The sequence below is a fragment of the Brugia malayi genome (assembly GCF_000002995.4).
Source record: "Brugia malayi strain FR3 genome assembly, contig: Bm_v4_Chr1_scaffold_001, whole genome shotgun sequence".
NCBI lineage: Eukaryota > Metazoa > Nematoda > Chromadorea > Rhabditida > Onchocercidae > Brugia > Brugia malayi.
The window spans coordinates 11,971,960-11,993,686 of NW_025062475.1; the positions used below are offsets into that span (position 1 = coordinate 11,971,960).

General features: G+C 21.5%; 1 protein-coding gene and 1 further gene across 2 annotated transcripts; one reads left to right on the top strand and one right to left on the bottom strand.

Annotated features, from left to right (window-relative positions):
* Positions 1-5,023: 5,023 nt before the first annotated feature.
* Positions 5,024-9,227, bottom strand: Bm8437 (Uncharacterized protein; the record flags this gene model as incomplete). Its single annotated transcript, XM_043077573.1, has 2 exons — positions 5,024-5,601; positions 8,714-9,227. 2 exons carry the CDS (start codon positions 9,225-9,227, stop codon positions 5,024-5,026), a joined length of 1,092 nt encoding a protein of 363 aa, XP_042933507.1.
* A 3,203-nt stretch (positions 9,228-12,430) lies between these two features.
* Positions 12,431-12,504, top strand: Bm15762. Its single transcript, XR_006228030.1, has one exon. The product of XR_006228030.1 is annotated as a pre-microRNA Bm15762 (primary transcript).
* Positions 12,505-21,727: the final 9,223 nt, after the last annotated feature.

A 21,727-nucleotide genomic window follows, 5' to 3' on the forward strand; every position in this document is an offset into this window, starting at 1 on the left:
CTTCTTGCAAAATTTTACTTGTAATTTATTTTTTTGCTTGTTTGATAGTTTAAATCGTAGCAAATTTAAGATTAAAATTTTCCTGACATTGATTTTATCAAATATCATTGTATTGCATATGCTTATATATATATTGTTTGATGAACTAGAAAATTTTTTTAATGCATTGATAATTTGAAAAAGAAACTCATTTCTGTTTATTGAGATGAAAATTTAATTTTTATTGATATGAGTAAATTCATAAGAATTTAATCAGTTAATATATAAATCAATATAATCATTTCATATATTGCTCTTATTTTAATGAATTTACTGTTAAAAAAAAAAAAGAGAAATTAAATTTAATTTATAAATTTTTACAGTAATAAAAATAATCATAATAAAATGATGATATAATATGATGATTAATTGAATGAAAATTTTACAATGATTATATTTCATAATTGAAATATTAACTTAATTTTTTGCTCTAAGTTATTGGGAAAAAATTTTTTTGTTTTATCTATTTTTTGTTTTGTTTTGTTTTTTATTAACAAGTGAATTAAATGAAAATACTGCGAAAAAAAAAAAAAAATAAAACAAATAAATAACAGAATGACGTTGATAAAAATTGATGTGTGATGATAGTTTTACTTGAATAAAAGATAGCAATAATATACCAAATAACTTTGTAAACATTTAGTTTAATTCTTCATCACATGATCTCATCAAATTATTTTCACATCATCGTTCTTTGTTTTGTTAATTTTTTTTTTTTTTTTTTCAATTTAAACAAGTGTGATAAGTAAAAAATACTCCTAAAATGACAGATGATATCAATCAGAGCATTTTTGCATTCATCAATATTGCACATACAGTATGATTTTTGATAATGATTAATTCTTAAGATAACATCATTACCAAACCTTTTTTTTTTTGACTGGAATAATTAAAAAATTTCATTTTATTTTCTTTAATTTTATTAAAAATTTTTTGCTCTAAAAAATTTAATAAAACAATTTGTAGAAGTAATTGATGAAAAGAAATAGCATTAAAATACGACAATGTGAAAAAAAAAAAAAAAAAAACCTTTTTTTAATTTAATCTTAGGTATGAAATGAAAAATTCGTCTTCAATTTAAATACTTAATATAAAATTTTAAACACTTACTGAAATAATTGAAAAAATTTTTTTTCATTTTTAAAAATTTTTGTTTTAGCTTTTGATATTACTTTGTCAAAAATTATTTGTCATTTAAAAATTTACAATAATATTGCAAAAAAAATTTTTTTTTAACTTCCAAATTTATTCATTTATTTAGAATGCACTTCAAAATGTAAAAACTTTGTGTCAAATCAATTTTAAAACTTGTCATTATCAATTATATTCTAATCATAACTATTCATTTACATGTTTCCGACTTGAAATAGATTATTGCTAAGTGTTAACTTTAACAAAACATCAATGTGATGTATTAGCAGTCCTTTTTTTTCTGGCATCTAAAATTCATCTTCATCAACTTTTAATTTCATTTAGCATATCAGAATTTCTTATCACTGAAAAGAAAAAGTATATCAGAACTTTAAGTTAAGTTATGATTTTTTAGTTTTTTTTAATATCTCGGTAAAATAAATTACTTCCTTTTTTTTTACTACTTTTTAGTTATAATTTTTTTTTTTATTTTTTAAATTTTTGCTATAAAATTTATTTTATATTCTACTCATTCAAAGTGATTGTAATTAATTTTGGTAATATTTTCTAATTTTAATATTATTTTGAATTATATACATTCATCTAAAATGAATTAAAATAATTTTTGTAGCAAAAATTAGGTAACCATTGGTAAATTTTTGATTGAAAAGAAAAGATAGTTTCTTTTTTATGAAATTAAAAGAGAAAAGTGAAGTGAAAAAACTTTTTGAGAAGTAAATTCAAAGATTACAGTAATGCCATTTTTTTTTTTTTTTTTTTTTTTTTAGTAAAACTATTGGTAGGTGAAACTTAGAGATAAATTACAATTTTACAATATTTCAAAAGACAAAAAAAAAATATTGCTGCTACGGTAATATCTGATGATTTCTTTTTTTGGTTTTTATTTTATGACAAATAATTGATCAAATTTTGATTAAAATTTTTGTCTTTGAAATTTTATAGAAGTTAGCAAATGAAATTTAAAAATGCATAATTTAATAAATTAACTGGAAAAAATAAAATAAATAAATCTTTTCATGGAAAATTTGTCATTTTGGCTTAATTTTTCGTTTTTTTTTTTTTCTTTTTTTTTTTTTGATTTGTATATAAATTGATGTTTTGATTTTTCACAAATATATTATAACAATTTCTTACAACTTTAATTAATAAATTAAAATAAATCTTTCAAATATTGTGCTAATTCTACATTTAACAATATATTCTTAGCATTTTGAGGGATTTTTATTTTAATATATAAAATGAAATTTCAGTACGGAAAGTAACATTTGGTGTCGGGAAAGTAACGAGAGGAAAAGGGAAGAGGCCTCAACTTAATGATTTATGAGGCACCAATTGCTCTCAAACACTTCCTGACTTTCCTCAAAATTTCAATCCCTTCTCAAATACCGCTTAACAATAACTCTCTCTCTCCCTCTCTCTCTCTCTCTTATCATACTTTTTCTTTTCATTTTTATTCATCTTTATCATCTTCCTTCATATTTTATCACTTTCTTATCTTTCTCTTCCTATATTTCAGATATTTCAAAGTGAAATTTCGTTTAAAACAAATAATACACACAAATACATACACATGCAATTATGTTTTACAGCATTTTCAATAAATTTAAAATGTATTAAAATTGTTAACAAATAAATAATTAAATAAAAGTAATAATAATTCTAAAAAAATTTATTTATTAATAAAAATTTAAAAATTATCAATTTGTTAATTTGTTGCTATTTTGAAAAGGAAGAAAAAAAACAATGAAATGACAAAAAAAAAAAAAGAAATGTTTTGAATTTTTATTTTATTAAAATATTGCAATATTTAAATTTTATTAATAAAAATTTTTGAATTCAAATTTAATTTTCAATCAAAAATTTTTGCTTTCTTTGTTACATTATCGTTTATAAAAATTTTTTACCCTTCCAGCAATAGGAAATACTACTACTGCTACTAAAATTAGAATAAAGAATGATTAATTGAAATAGACATGAGCGGTTTCTTTTTTTTTGGTTTACTTTCGAGCTTTGACCGTTTTTCTAATTTTTAAATTTATCATTGATTCCAGCTTCAGTTTTCGATTTATGCTCTTCTAAAGTTGACAAATGACATCGATGTGGGTTGGTTGAAATTGGTAAATTGTTGGCCAATTTATTATCATTGATAATTGTTCAAGCGAAATAATCATTTGGTTGATATTTTCCTCTTTCTTAAAAACAAAACAAAAAAAAAAAAAAAGAAAAGAAAACGAAAAAACTTTCAAAACAAAAACGAATCAATAAAAAGCAATGAAATGAGCCAAAAGAGTTAGAATAAATAACAAAAATGGAACTTTAAAAAACAAAAACTAAATTTTTTTTTTTTTTTTGAAAAATGTCTTTCTTATTCGTTTTTATTCCATTTCATTCCGCTTCAACTTTTTTATCAAAACAAATAAACTTTATTTTTTTTTTTCTGAGAAAAACACAATAAGTAAGACATTGTTAAAGTATGAATTATCATTTACATGAGGTAACTATATTAAATTTTGAATAATTTCAATTTATCAGCTTATCATTTCCACATAATTACTTCAATTCAAACTTTTTTTCAGTAACATTCAAATATTTTTAAAGTTTGTCAGCAAACAAAATAAATTCGATTTGTTCCTTTCTTTTTTTGCTTAATTAACTTACTATTTTATTGAATTTTTCCCTTTTTTTTAATACAAAGATTAAACAGTTTTTAGTTTGATCAAAGCAATTTATTTATATTTATTTATTGCGTTAAATTCTTCAATATCAAATGAATAAACAAAAACAAATTCTATGAGCATTTTTGACAAAAAAAAAAAAACGACTAGACATGATCAAATTAATATTTGATAAGATGTCAAAATTGAATTAAAACCGAAATTTATAATAACAATAAATTATTGATAGAGCAAAAAAATGAATGAATGAATTACTTAACATTAACAAATGTTACCAAATATTCAAAAGATTTAATCCTTCAAAAGTAATTTAATAATTTATTTTCAGCAAAAAATGCATTTAATTATTTAATGATAAAGAGACATCAAAATTTTAGCTTTGTTTCTTTTTTCTAAATTTTTTTTTTTCATTTAGAAAACAATAAGCTTAATTTAGTGATATAGATTGAAAAATTATTTTTCTTAATTTGTTCAGGAAAACATTGCGGAAAAATTACTGAAATTGAATTTTCAGTTATGAGTTACTTTACAATACAGCAAAAACTATTATAATACTTTAAAATGAAATTATATAATTTTAAAATGAGGTAGAATATTTGAGAGAAAGAAAAATTTCTTATAAAGATATATTTAATTAATTAGTTTTCTTAATGTATTAATTAGAAAAAATAGTAAATATTCGATGAACAATGAAATAAATTATGCACCAATAAACGAATTGAACTGAATATCATTTCAAATCAAAATTTACTTTACAAATAAGTATTAATTCATATAATTCAATATTTACTTTTACTAAATCTGAATCGCAAATTATTCGCTAAATTTGTAAATTATCCTCAAATTAATTCATTTCCGTTTCTTTCCCCTTCCCAATTTTTTTTTTTTTTTTTTAATGTCAATAATTTCAATTTTAATATAATAAATTATCATTTGTAAGCACTAATGTAATAAAAGTATGAGAATTGATTATAAATGAAACAATTATCAACAGAAATAATTGTTTGTTCAAATTTTAAATAACAAAATGAAAAGAGAATTATTTATATTTTTTGTTAATTTTCAAATTTAAGTTAATGTACAATTTAGTTTAGTGGAGCTATAATAAAAAAGCCAAACTGATTGAATCTGTAATTAACATAAAATTAAATTGTTTTTTAGAGTGATGTATAGCATATTCTATTAGCTACTTCATTAATTATTGTTCCTACTATTTCAACTTCTTTCTCTTTTTTCATTTCAATATTATTACTATTACTGCAATTACTTATGCTATTATTTTCTTCATCATTTTCAATCTGATTATTAATACAATTATTAACATTATGAAAGAAAGTCTCAGGTGATGATATAATAATTTGTATATCATTATTATTACTCTGTGAATTACTATTGTAATTCATCGTATTAATTGTAGTAGCTGTTGTTGTTGTTGTTGTTGTTGTTGTTGCTATTGTTGTTGTAGCATTATTGCTACTATTAATAATAGTATCAGTAATACTAGTGGTAGTAGAAGTAGCAGTACTAGTAGTAACAATAAGTTTATGTGGTAGAGCAGCAGCTAATCGTTGCTTCTTCTCTTTCATTCGTCTATTTTGAAACCAAATTTTAATTTGTCGATCAGTAAGCGCTAATAGTGTTGCAAGTTCATTTCGTCGTTGCTTATTCAAATAGCGATTGGTACGGAATTCTTTTTCCAATTCAACAACCTGTGGTGTACTATATGATGTACGACCTGAAATATTATATGTACACATGCATAAATTTAAAAAAATAATAATTAATTAAAATTGATATGTTTAATAATTAATTCATATTTATATGATAAATAGTTTGATAAGTATTATTTATCATATTAAATAAACAATTCTTTTAAATCTTTACTAAATTGATTTATTACACTTAGCAGTATATATACATATATATCATATTCTTCTAATTTATTATAATTATTTAATAATAAATTGATTGATTAATTGGTATGATTAAATTAATTTATTTTAAAAATTCATTAAATTTTATGATCAATTTTAAACGTTCATTAATAAAGAAATAATTTGTTAATTTTATATGACTATTTCATTTGTTGTTTACTAGAAAAAAATTCAATAGAAATATGATTGTAAATATTTGTTTATCTCAAAGATAAAAATGATAATAATAATAACTGATTTATTCACTCATTTATTTATTTCTTTTTTTGTAAATAATTAGAGATAGTAAAGAATGCGCAGCAAATATGTTTCAAAGTTACAAAAGTAATTCATCATTATTAGAAGTGATAGTATAAGAAGAATGATGATAAATGTTTGGGAAATTGAGAAGAGAAGGAGGGAAAGAAGAAGAAAAAAAAAAAACGATCGAATTGATTTTATCATTTATTCATTGTGTAAATTTTATTACAGTTAATTAATTGATTAAAAATTTTTTTATTTCATTTTAAAATATTTTTATTGGTTTATTGATTAAAAAATTGTTTTGAAAAAAATTTTTTTTTACATTATATTAAAAATTTAAAAAAAAAAAGACATATGTGCACATTTTAAGAGTTAATTGAAATTGCAATTTATGGGTATATTTTTGTCTTTTTTTCAATTCATTTTTTAATTTATTTATTTTTTTTTTTTATTTGAGTAATAAAAGCTAAACATTTAATTTACGCATGCAAATCGCAAAATTGCATAAATTGAAATTTATAAAAAATTGCATCGTAAAAAAAAAAAAAAAAATCAATGAATTTTGCTACTGCTTACTATTTTTTTTCGTTTGAAATTTTCAAATTTATATTTTTTATGCAAAAAAGAAATTTTCCATTCCTTTTCTAACATAAATGTAAATTTATTTTTTAATTGAAATATAAGCAATGATAATATCATTTTATGCTAAAATAACACATCTTTATAAGAATTAAAGTATGAAAAATTTCAGAAATATTTCACTTTTTCCTTTTTCCGTTTTTTTTTTTTATGAATTGAAAAAATTGTTTTTTTTTTTTTCAAAAGTTAACAATTGAATTCAAAAGGTTGCAAAAAAAAAAGAATTGAAAGTTTTTTATGATTGATCATTTCTAAAATAAAAACAAAAAAACAAAATGTGCATGAAATTTGCTCATGAATATATGTTTGCTACACTTCTTTTTTTTTTCTGAAACAGTATCATTTATTTTCAATCATTTGTTGATCGTTCATTATTTAAATATTTTTAATAAAATTCAGTGATCTTATTCAGCTACTATTATTTTTTTTTATCATGGAATAATTAATAAATTACAAATTCTGATCAAAAAAATGTTTGATTTTTTATAAAATACAAATTAGAAGTAAGAGTTAGTAAGAGATAAAGTTTTGCCGTATTTCATAAGCTTAGCTTTTCAAAATTGAATGTCAAAAATCAAATAATAATAATAATATTAATAACAGAATAATTTGTGATAAATTAGAGGTCAAAGAGATAAGTTCAAAAAAATAAAAATAATCACTTATCAATAATATGTCTCAATTACACGATTAATCAAATGTTTTAAATTAAAATTTTCAAATTTTTTTTTTATTTGAAAATTTATTTAAAATAATAGAAGTTTGGGTTAAATGGCCACACTATATTCTACATATAAAGATAGTAATGAAATTATAATTGTTATTAGAATAATTTTTTTTTTTTCGAGAAAAAGTTTAAAATTTTTTTTTGGACAATTTATTGCTTTAAAAATTGTTCATTCTTTAAAAGTTGTTTTTTCTTTTTGAAAGCTTTATAATAATCGATAATCAATTTTCAAACAAATTGTTAAGTGGCGGATAAGATCAAATTGCGCAACATTCTACAGTTATTGAATCTTCCTTAATTAGAATGTGCGGTGATTGTTAATGAAAAATGAATGATTGACTATTAAAATTATTTGTACAGCCAACAATTCTACGATGACAGTCACCACGACACCACAATACCATACACACACCTGTACACACCTTTACATACACCTGCACACACACACACACACACACACACACATACAACTAATATCTACATAGACACTACAAAGTATTAAAAGCAAGAAAGAAATTAGTTTGTGTGATTTCTGAAATGGTTACTATTTTATTTTTCTATTAATCAGTAGAGCTATTAGTTAGTATTAATTAATTTTCTATTAGCAAATGCAAATAAATTTATTTCATATACGAATATTAAATCCAATTTCAATTACATTTTTATTAACTAGTAATGAATTAATTAATCACCCAATAAAATTTAATATTATTCATTTGAATTTGATGCATTAAATGGATCATAAAAAGGGGTTGTTTATGTGATATTTATCTATTTGTTATCTTATTTGAATTTACTCATTTTATTGCAAATTATTTTTAATTTATTACTATAAATTAAATAACAGAAATGAAATGTGTCATCAAATTATTTTTCAATGCTCTAATTTTTTATTGATAATTTTTTTATTTGTTGCAAATATTTTCACTGATATATTCATGTAATTAACTTTGCATTTTTTTTTTTTTTTTTGAACAATAACTAATAGATTAATTCATTATTCACTAAATATATCACTATTTTTGAAATAAAAAAAAAGGAGTTATTCGTAGCATACAATCTTTAATGATTATTATTTATTATTTTTGTGATTAATTTTAGTGATATTGTTTTGATTATTATCACTAACTTACTAGCTAACATCTAATTAATTTATTATCAACTATCAGCTAATAGACTATGCAACAAATAAGTATTATCTCAAATAGTTAATTAGACAATAATAATAATTTGTTGCAATTTAGCAATAACGTTATCAAGATTGGAATTTAGCAATTACACGTTCAAGATGACGTAAGTGTTACCTGTTTGTGATGTGATTACGGTATCAGTTGTAGATCTAACAGTTTGCTGTAAATGACGTGATTGGTGATGATCCTTGTCACGTTCTAGCATCCACGCATATTTAGGTCTTTGATGATTACTTCGATTTCCTCTACCATAATTAATGCTACTATAATTTGCTGTGGTAGCAGCAGCAGTAGTAGTAGTGGCAGAAGAGTAATTATTTGGAATGGTACCATTTAGAAATAACTGTGAATAATCAGAGGTAGATGCAATTGATGCACGATAATGTGGATAGTATGCTTGAGTTTGATGATAATCATTAGTGGTGTCTGGTAACTGCTGATAATATTTGTTTGATTCATAAGTACCATAAAATCCATTGAATGGATAAGTACCATAAGTATCATATGAGGAACAACAATTCACATATGGATAAGAATAGCACGATGATAATGATATGGATGATGATGATGATAACGATGATGATGATAATGATGATGATGTAGACTCAACATTATAACAATTCTCCATGGTACATTATAATTAAATCTAATCAGCAGTTATCAGTAATGAATGTAAATGCAGTAAATAGTAGTAAAAGTTAATGACGAATAGTAGGGAGGAGAAATGAGAAAATGTAAGAGAGAGATTGGTTAAAGGTGTAAATGGTTGTTGATGTTCGTTTCATCATTCTATTGATAAGAGAGAGGCTAGTAGCAGTTGTAAGCTAAGGATGATATGTTGGATTAGCTGTGGATGAGGAGGAGCAGGTGGGAGAAGAAGGAGAAGGAGAAGGAGGAGGAGAAAGAGGAGGAAGAAGAAGGAAGGAGGAAGAGGAGAAGGAGGAGGAGGAGGAGGGATTTTTCAATCATTTGTTAAATGAAATAAGCAAGAGAAGCTCAATGAAGCATGAAACATGAAATGTGACTAAATTTTATGGTAGTTTTAAAATATCCTTAATCCATCCATTCATTCTTTCTTTTATAGTAAATCAGTTTTAAATCCTTTCACTTTTTTTTTTTTTTTTCTTTTTGACAAATTATTTGCTTATTTGATATGACTCATTCAAAATTTACATATTAATTATAAATGACAATAATAAAAGATTTATTGATAATAATTCTAAAAAAAAAAAAAGATTGCTAAAATTAAAATGAATTTTAATTGTTTACATGGTATTTAAATTTAATGTTAATGTATAATATCACTTATAAGATATTACTAAAAAAAAAAGAAAGGAAAAAGAGAAAAGTCATTTCATTTCATTTCATTTTTTTTTTTTCATTATTTATTTGATTCAAAAAGTATAGTTTGCTCGGAATTTTTTTTTTTTTTTTTTTTTCAAAATATAAATTTCTGAATTGAAATTGATTCAAATAAACTGAAACTGTAATTTTATATGCAAAATTTTTACAACAAAAACGATATTTTAGAAAAGTTAAAAAAAAAATATTCAAATGATAGTTTTAAAAAAATGGATGAAAAAAGATTATATTATCATTTAGCTGATAATAGATGAAATTGAAATTATTAATTAAACTAAAATAAATGCTACCACTTTGTTTATATCAAACAAAATAAGAAAAAAAAAAAAAAAGGATGAACAACAAATAGATCGAATATTAGAGAGTCATTTGATGAAAATTTTAACTAATTAGTGAAATTAATAATTAATAGAAATTTCTAATCACATTGTCCAATAAATAATGCTTTCAATTTTCCTTATATAATATAATTGGCTAACAGCTAATCAATTAAAATTAAAATATTCGTTTTAATTTTAATTAATTTTAATGAATAGCTCTATTTGTTTAGCACTTATTTATTATCTTTATTAATTTGAATAAAACAATTCAATTAATAAGATTAAAAAATTATTAACAATAACATTAATTAATTAGTTTATTTCAAACTTAAAATTTATTAATCATTGCTAATTCTATTTGAATTATAAAATAAAAAATTTTTAATTTTATAACATAATCAATTATAATAAAATTTTTAATATTTAAATTATAAATAAAACAAAAAGTAACAAATTCCTTTCTTTTTTGATTATTATTAATTAATTTACTTTTATTTATTTATTTATTTATTTGTTTACTTTAAACTATTGATACATCATCAATGAATATTGCATCATATCATGCATGCATGCATTTGTATGATATGCATGCATGCATGCATCTATGCATTCATTTCAGGTGATGCATTTTTTACACATACACATACACATACATACACACAATTTCATACATTCAATTCTTCTCGCTTTCATTTATAAATATTCTAAACTAATATCGCTATCGTCGTAATCATTGCGTTCTGTTTGTATATTTATTTATTATAAGAGTTTTTGGAGCAACGCCATATATACACACATGCACACAGACACAGACACAGACGCACACACACACACATACAATTCTCTTTTCCTCTTCTATTCTAAACATAAATTTATATATTTTATTCATTTTTCAGGCAGATACGCACACACACACACACACACACACACACACGCATACATCACATACACACATATACACACACATACATACACATACACACACGCATACATACACATACACACATATACACACACATACATACACACATACACACACGTGTATACCACATACATATCGATACATACCGATACGGATGCAATGTATATACCATCAGGCATTTGCTATTAACATTCATTGGTTGGCATTGTTGAACAATTCATTCTCGTATCGATGTCTGAGATGAATTTGCTCTCAGTCATTAAATATATATATGTGTGTATGTGTGTGTATGTGTATGTATGTGTGTGTGTGTGTGTACATACATACATACATTTTTATTTTAATATTATTTTATTTTAATATTTATTATTAGCATAAAACAATAATAATAATAATATGTTAGTAATTATGTGAATAATTTATTAGTTAGATTAGAAATTGTTGTATTAAATATTCAAATTATAAAATTTAAATGTTTATGCAATATTTTCTTTTTTTTTTCGGATAGTAAACGTTTTTTTTTTTCTTTTTTTTCTCTTTTTTGATTTTGATTATTTGAAATATTTAGTTGTAATAAATATTATTGAATAAAATTAAAATGTTACAAAAAAAAAAAATTAATCTTTTTATTTATCGTTTCTCTTTTTTTGATTTTGATTGTTAGTAAATTATTTGAAATATTTGTATTATTATTATCATTATTATCACTATCATTATTATTTTCGCTAGTGTTATTACTATTACTATTATCACTATCATTGTTACTACTATCATCATTATTATTGAGTTATCAATTAAAAATCCACATACCCTAAAATGAATAATTGTTACATTGATACTTATAGAATTCCAAATTAATCCGACATATTTAATTATATGAATTTTATCAAGCAACATTTCTATAGCTTAAAAATTTGAGAGAGAGAGAAAGAGAGAGAGAGAAGGAAAGAAGAGGGAGTAAATAGAATTTTTAATAGAGCGACAAAATTTGTATTACTATATTATTTATCTAATCATTACAAAATTTTCACGATAAAAATATTTTTTTTACAAAGTTACTTTCGATTTATTTATAACAATTATTATTTTATGTATTTAATTTGATTGCAATAATTTTTTTTTTCAGGATTTTTTGCTGTTTTCCTATAAATAATTGGAATGATAAAATGATCGATAAATTGATCCATTGAATTCATTGTTTGATCCATTTATGGAAGTTTTCTTGGATGGTTCACCCTGTAGATCCGGGTTTATCTGACCTATTTGAATCAAAATAAGCTCGTCTCTACAGGCAGGACCTTCTAGGCTATCATTTATTTTATCACTTACTACTGCTCACTTCTATTTCATCATCCTAACAATCATACCATTTATCACTATTATCAGTACCAATCTCAGTCAAAGGTTTGTTATCATTGAAAGTTTTTTTTTTTTTTTTTCATTTATAGTTATATTTATTATATCGTCAAATGAACAGACCACACACATACTTTGATATTAACTAGTGCTTTTGCAAATGATAATTATTGATAAGTTTATATCTTTGATAAAATTTTTTAAATATGACATTATCATCTTTTTTTTTTACTAATTGCTTAACGTTCTACAATTTTGAAGTTCTATTATAACTTAATTGAAACTATTGTTACTACTTTTATCATTTCTCTAATTGCTTATTTTAACAGCAAATAATGATATATTGATAAATTTATCATACGGTATTGATTTGAAAATTTTCCAAAAATATATTTCTTTGGTCTCACTTTCTTCCTTATCATAAATGCACACTGCTGTCTGTTTTCTATCCTACAATTATCTTTGATGTTTGCCGTTACACTATCAAACATATTTTACAATTGGTAAACAGTTGGTCGTAGTGATCGGGTCGTTGGCCGAAATTTTTAGTTAAAATGAAATTGGATACTTCTTCAATCTCAATTGAAAATCACTCTTTCACTTTTCTTATCATATTTGGTTAAGAATGGTGACAACAATGAGATATGATCAATGATATGGTGATAACAATGAGATATGATCAAAATTTATATCATTTTAATGTTATGTCATAAATAATTAACACTTCATTATATCATTTAATTTTATTATTCTTAATCGTATTACTACTATTATCGTTGTTATCATTATCATATCATTTGTGGCTACAGTTGCATTTATCTCTCATAGCTATTTGACATGGAGGAGCAAAATGATGAATATTACTTATTTGGAAGTATTACAATTAAAATGTTAGTTCGCTTTTTTTTAAATTTATTTCTTTAAAAAACTATTTAATTGGTAAAATTTACTAGAAAAAATTTCTTATCAAGGAATAAAGATTTATTTCTTATCAAAAAGAAATGATTCATTGCTTATATTGATATGATAATGAGCTTCCACTCCTTCAAAAGATTTTATCAGTTATGAATTTCTATACTAGAACATATTTTTCCTTTTCATATTTCAATAGAATACTTTTTCAGGAGTGAGCGATTACATCTGATCAATTCAAATTGATAATTTTATCATTTGATTTTATTGCCAGATAGTTTTATGTATAACAGTTATAATTTAAAAAAAAATTTTTTTTTTTCTTTTGAAGAGGAAAACGAAAGAATGTTAATATTGTCATTTCCTTTATGATAGTAGAAAAAAATTTGTTAACTTTTTTAAAACAAAATCTTGTCAGAAACAATGGATTAGTCTTATCATTAATTATATTTAAACTCATACATTTTGAAGTTTGAATTTTTATAAACATCAGGAATTTAATTTTCTAACTTTTTCTAGTCGATGTGTTTGACTTTGAAATTCTTTTTTTTTTTTTTCATCTCTTCTAAATTATTTAGAAATAGTGTATTTAATATCATAAGAATATCCAGTGGTGCTATCATGTTTTACGTATTTCACGTGACAGTAACATATAATAATATTTATTTGGTCATCTAATCATCATTGAATATTTTTCAAAATTCAAAAATCAAAACAATCAAAGGATGAAAAGAGGAAGGCGAGAAACAAAGTTTTATAATTTAAAATCGAAAATTGAAATAATGTTATTATAAGTTTTTGCTAAGTATTATTGTTATATTTGATTTGCTCAAAATGTTTCCAATCATTTTCTAAAAACAATTAGTGTTAAGCGAAAGAATTTCTTAAAAGAAACAGAAAAAGTGAAATTTGTTGAAATGCTTTGCTGATATTTTATTAGCTATTGTAATAATATTTTGAAGGTGAACAGTTTACTTTTTATTTTCATTTCAAAAATGTCTTTCAGTTTCAGATCTTTTCGGTTTTTTCTGCATGAAAATTAATTGTTGTATTTAGGTAAACAAAAAAAAAAAAACGATAGATTTATTTTTATTGTTTGTATCATTTTAATTAATTATTTTCGATTAAATTCTAGTAATTATATTAAGTGTATTACTGAATTTAGGAAAGAAAAATCCATGTAGATATTTATATATTGTAGCTTATAATGAAGTATTTTGTTTATTTATTCATTTTATCATAGCATATGTAAATTTACAAATGTTTTCTGACTATATTTTCAACGTACGTGTCAGCGTTTTTCAATTTGACGTATTTCATTGCTTCATTTAATTTTTTATATATTAAAATATGATTTTAATTACTTTACAAATTTAAGAGGAATATTTGAAATTGTCATAAGGGAAGAAATGCTAATGATTTATTTGATATCAGTTTTATATGTGATCGGTTGGAATGACAGTTAATATTGTATGAGTATTCAATGTGATATCATTGTTATACTATTTATCACTTATCATTTGATTTTAACTTTTAGATCTTTTGCTGTTAAAACAAATGATAATTATTCATTTCAAAATTATTTTTCCATTTATTTTTGCTCTTTAATCAATTATTGATTATTTATCTATTAAAGGAAGGAAGACATTGTTGAATTCGTATTGGAATTGTTAAAATTTTTTAGCATAATTCTACAAAATTCTTCTTTATTTCGACGATTTTGCATACTTTTATTGCGATATTGATATGAATGAAAATGTGTAATATGCAAATTTCATTAAATTGAAATTTGAAATACAATGAATGAATAAATGGCAATTGTTGTAGTAAATGTGATACGATTTGTTTATAGTTACAATATTTATTATCAAATTTGTTTACGCAATTCACGTGATAGAAATGTGATTGTTTGTTAACCATAATTTTTTCCATAATGGAAAAATCATTCAGTTGAATAGTAATTGTGAGAAATGTAATATGAAAAATGATAAAAGATATGAGAATTATGTTTTGCTAAAAAAGTTTAATAGCTAAAAATATACGTTCAATTATTTGATCAATTATCAGCGTAATCATATGTTTAAGTGATGAACGTAAAGTAAACGAGAAAAAAACAAAAACAAAAAAGAGAAACGAATGTTTCTAAGAAGTCATATTTTTAGGAGTAAAAAAAATGATAGCTAATTCAGATTGATAAGTGATAAGTGAGTAATTCAATTATTATCAAATTTGTGGTATGAAAGAGCAGAAAAGAGAAATTATAATTTGTTAATTAATTACAGCTGTAGGAGTCTAAAATTTGAAAAGGGATCAAATTATTATTTTAATTTCAAATTTTATTATTCAATTTTTTCTATCATTGTTATTTTTTTGCATTTACTTTCTGCAACTAATATGAAATAAATTGATTAACTTCACTATTGTTTAGTTATCACTAATGATCATTTATCAGTTTTTTAAATTATTTAATAAAATACTTATAAATCATTGCAACTCGACTAATACTGAGGAAATTGTTTACTAGCTATATATTAATAAAAAATTTTTATTTTATTTCAAGTCTCGTATCACCATACAATTTTACAGATTAATTTTACTTATCAAATTGTATAATTTCGATAATAATTAATAAAAATAATAAAGTGATAAAATGATAAAGATAAACATAAAAGTGATAAAATGATAAAGATAAACATAAAAGAAATTAGTGGAGAGTTTTTTTCAAGCAAAATTCTTGTCACTTTAAACGAATTTAATTATAAATGAAACAACAATAATTGTATAATGCTTTTTAAATTTTACGTTTATATTTCAATTGGAATTCATTTATTTACTTATTATCAATAATTTACTTAAAATACTTACTGTCATTATTAAATAAATTTGTGTTTTTTTTTTCTCGTCTCTACACATTTTTTTAAAAGCATTTATAAAATTTATAAAAATTTTCACAAATTTTTCAAAGACTTAGTAGAATTTTCTTAGGTTTTGCTTTACTAAAATTAAAAAAAATATTTTCACAGTAAGAAAAAACAGAAATGAATTTTTGCAATTGAATTTAATTGCAAATGCTTATTATATCATATAAATGATATTTGAAACAATAAAAATAAATGTATTTTACTGTTTCATTTGTTTCCTCGAAAAAAAAATATTAATTTATTCATTTTAATTCAAATTTCAAAAAAAGAAAAAGGAAAAAGGAAAGAAAAGAAAGGAAAAGAAAAGAAAAAAATTTTTGTTTCCAATGAATCAAATGCACTTTAACTACACAATACCTGAAATTATTTTATTTCAAAAAATTCATTCGGCATAGAAATTAATTCAAACGGTTGCTGTATGCACGGTCCCTCTCTTCTCCTAAAGGTTGATAATGATAACGATAATGATAATGATAATAATAATAATAATAATAATAATGATGTTGATCAATAACAAATGTACTTTTCTACTTTTGCTTAAATAAATTTTAACACAAAAAAAATTTTTGTTGTAATATGCTATATCAGTTTACATATTTGTAAAAAATGAAAATTTTTCAAATAATTGTGAAATTTTTTAAAATTAATTAAATGAAGACTAAATTATATTGCATGAAAAGAAACAATAAAATTAAATTAAATAAGAAATGAAAAATTATAAACAAAAAGACAAAAAAAACAAAAAAACAAATTTAAAATGATGGTTTTTATAAAATAATTCAACTAAAAAATGAAGTAATAAAGTAAACTTTGAACTTTCGAAAAGTTTAAAAGAGAAGAATATGTCATATTAATTAGCTAAAATATAATGATTGAAATTATCAATAGTTTGACAAATGAATGGAATAAATATTTCATTCATTGATTATATTAATCTTATAATCAAATATTTTTTTAAAAAAAAAAGTTAACGCTTCTCAAAAACTAAATTATAATATTTTATGTGAGAATGCATCACAAAGAAGTAATAAATTTAAATGTTAGCTAATTTAAATTCGTATCAAAATGTAGAAATTATAAAAAATAGATATTATAAATGACTAATTATATGACATTTCGAATGCATTTGTGTCAATTTGAATTTAAATTTAGCAAATAGCTAAATAAATTATTATTAATCGATTAATCGATGCATTTTTGTTTCCTATCTATTGTATAAAAATTGTTGAAAAACTGTTAAATTGTACTAACAATCAAGTTTTTATTTTATTTTTTATTGCAATAAATAATTTTCAAAAAATCTATTTTTTGCAAACATTGACTTTTGTTTCAATTTTCTTAATTTTTCTATTTGAAATTTGTTGTTTCCTTTTTTTTTTAATTTTTTTTTAACTTATAACAAAGGACATTTTCTTTTTTCATTATTTAAAATATTATTAAATAAAATAAAATATTTCTATTTGATTAGATAAACTTTTCTACAGTTTTAAGCATGCGGATTGTTATTTAATTAGAATTTGAACTAATTAATGGATTTCTTTAATGCTTTTTATTTATATAAACTTTTTGTTCTTTCGAAATTTTATTCATTGTAATATGATATTAATTCATTAATTAATGAAAATATTTCACAGAATTGAATTTTAATTAATTCCACAAGTTTTTAACATAAATATTAATTGATAACTTTAACATAAATACACAAGTTAATTAATTGATAACTTTTTTTTTTTGAATGAAAGATTTTATTAATATGTTGTGATCAATACAATAAATTATATCGTTCTCATAACTTTCCATCCATATGGAAGTAATTTTTTTAAGTAATTTTTCTTTTGTGCTTTTTTTCATTTATCAAAAGTTCAATTTATCAAAAAGCTGTTCGTTCTTATGATTTAAATTATATTCTTAAAATTTAAATCAATGCTTAATTTAACATAAATATTAAAATGTAGCAATTTAAATTTAAATTTTTAATTTTTAAATTTAAATTTTTTCTTCATTTCAATATTAAATTAAAAACAAACAATTATTTTCGACTATTTCATTTGTCATTTCGAACTTTTCTTTCTTTTTTTTGGCTTACCATTTTAGTCCAATTCTCTTTTTTTTTTAAAAAAAAAAACAAATAATTTTTAACTTTTTCCTTCTTTTTTTTAACAAATCTTTTAATTATTTGAAAGTGTTAAAAGTTAATTTATTTGATAATTAAAAAAAAAAAACTTGATTAATTCACAAATAATATAATATATTAATTATTATTGATAAAATGAATCATTCAAATATGTTAAAATAATTTTTTTTTTTTTTTTAAATTCTGTTGTCTTCTATTTTCTTTCTTTTTTCCACCTTCCTTTTCTTTTTTGTTTTTAATCCCTTTAAAAAAAAAAAATTAAAATTAACAAATGGAATGAATCAATTGGTTAATGGAATTAGTTACTCACTGTTAAATCGGTTTATACATCAAAGAATCAACGAATCTAATCAGTTTGCTTACTGAAGCAGTTGTTCCTAAAGCAAATCTTTCTTGGTATGTCCGTTTTGTTCTTCCCAAATGTTTTGATCCGTTTGTCGCAATATTTTGACGGATCGAACTTGCCATCTTAACATAAAATTTTTTTGTTTGTTTTTTTTTTCTTTTGTTTTTCTTTTTTTTTTTGTTTTCTTCATTTTATTGACATCTTAAGTGATGTACGAGAAAAATTTTTACAAAAAAAACGAAAAAATGATTTCATTTTTAATTTTCAAATCAATGTTCTTTTTGAAAAAGAAAAAAAGAAAAAAAAAGGAAAATAATTTATAATTCAAATGAAAAAAGAAAAAAATAAAATTTTATTTTAGCAAATTTTAGCAAAATATTTTTTCAATCATAAAATAAATTAGTTAGATTTACATGCTAAAAGTTTAATAAAATAAATAAATTTTGATCATATTAAATTAATAGGAATACCTTTTTTTATTTTTTCATTTCTTATTGATATTTCAAAGATTAGACTATCCAAAATTCCATGCAGAATTTTTTTTTGAAATTTCAAAAAATTTTAAATGCTAATAATAGGTCAATAAATGCTGTGAGCTGAATGAATTGCCGTTATCCATGATAAGGTACACCGTAAACATTTATGTCATCTTCATCAGTGTACAGTCCGGAAAATATCAATGATCCGGAAATATTCAATTTCTTTTTCCGTTTTCTTCTTTCTATTTTCTTTTCAAATCTATTCTTTTTTTTTATCATAATAATTCATTTAATTTTTTGATAAATATTGCAAATGTATGCTATTAATTTTTTCTTTTTTGACAATAGCCAAAAGACTGATATAAGAGAGTAATGAGCCTAGTACTTAACAGAGTAATTCTCTTTTGTTCTTTTATTTTCTATTCTTCAATCTATTTATTTATTCATTCCTTTTTCATCAGCTTTGATTATATCACTTGCATAAATATTATCATAAAAAAAAAAAAAAACAAAGATTGGATGATATCATCTATGAATTTGCTGATAAAAGTTAATTAGCTTCTTTTCATTAATTAAAATATTGCATACTTTTATAATTTTATATATTTTATTTGGATCTGTTATCGATATATTCAACAATATGCATTGGAAAATTTTGAAATTTCTTTATTAAACGCAGAAAAAAAAGAGTTTAATAATTCACAATGAAAAGTTAATTTTCATCACAAATTAACAATGAAAGTAATTAGCATTTGTAAACTAATATTATTTGTAAGTTAATTATTGCTGGGAAAAAAAAAATAAATAAACAAAGAAAAATAAAAAAGTATTAAAATATTCATTATCATAACAATAATACAATATGAACATAAAAATAGCACAAAAAGGTCAGTTATCGCCCATTTTTGTTTTTAAAATTTATCTTTCATAAATTTTATTATGAATTATTTTTAAAATCTCTTTATTTTTCTTTTTTTTTTTTTTTAATGAAAGAATTAATAATTAATTTCTTTCATAATGTATTTTTCTTTTACATCATACTTATTTCCTGTTTTCCAATTTCATTCTCTTCATTTTTCTTTTATTCTGACAAAAATAAAATAAATAAAAATAAAAGAGAGAAAGGGAAAGAGAGAGAGAGAGAGAAAGAGAAGAAACAATGTTTAATACTTTTATTCCTTACATTTCTTTTCCTTTTTTCCTCTTTTTTTTTTTTTTTTTTTTTGGTTTGAGAGAATTTTCAACAGCTGTTGCAATATTTTACAATGCATTAAAAAAATTATAGAATGTCAGAAATTTTTTTTTTTTTAGTAAGAAATATTTTTAATTTTGAAATATTGTAATATAGAAAAGCTAATTTTATGTTATGAAATATATGTTTATGAATTTTAAAGTTTGGTTATACTTTCAAAAGTATGAATTTTAAAATTTGAATTTTAAAATTATGAATTTTAAAATATACGTATGACAATCGTATCTTTAATATAAGTAAAAAAAAACTATCAAAAAAACTGCTATTTTTTCAATGCGAAAGTAAAATAATTAAAATTTTTATTAATCAGTTAAAAAATGACAAACAAAATTCTTTTGTTACCTAAAAAATTAAATGAATTTTATTAGCAGAAATTTTCATTCGATTATACACCATTTCAATAATAGTTGTTAAATAAAGTTTTTAACGATTTAAATGGTTAGATAAATGTTCAGTTTTTAGTTTGTTACTAAAGAACACAAATACTCAAATAGAATTGCATAGGACAGGTGATGTTACATTGAACTTATGTTGGAATTTTAAATTATTACTATATGTGTTGAATTTATTTTAGCCTATGCTATGCTAGAAAATGTATTACAATAAAAATTTGAATTCATATTTTCATCATTTTGCAAAAAATAAATATTTTGTCCTAAATGTTTTGATAGCATAAATATTGAATAATAATTTCTTTACCATTTATTTATTACATTACATTTCTAATTATATGATCAACTTAAAAATTTACATTTTACAACAGAATAATTTTGATGAAAGAAAAAAGTGGCAAATTAAAAAAATACATTTAGCATAAATGAAATAGTTAAAAGAGAAATAATCTGTCACCATTAAAATATATGTAAATATTTTGTAAGAACTGAAATTATAAAAACAATCTTGAAATGATAAATTCGTTTTTAGAACAAATGTCGCAAAATATTTTTAAGATGATGAAGGAATTGATTTAAAAATTCTACTACAACCTTCTACTAATCAAAAACGAATAGTAATATTTATATATGGCATGATAAGATAATTGAATTCATATCATAATTAAAATAAGATAATTGAAAAATGGTTCTGTGCAGGAAAAAATACTTCAAATCAATTTAAAAGATTGA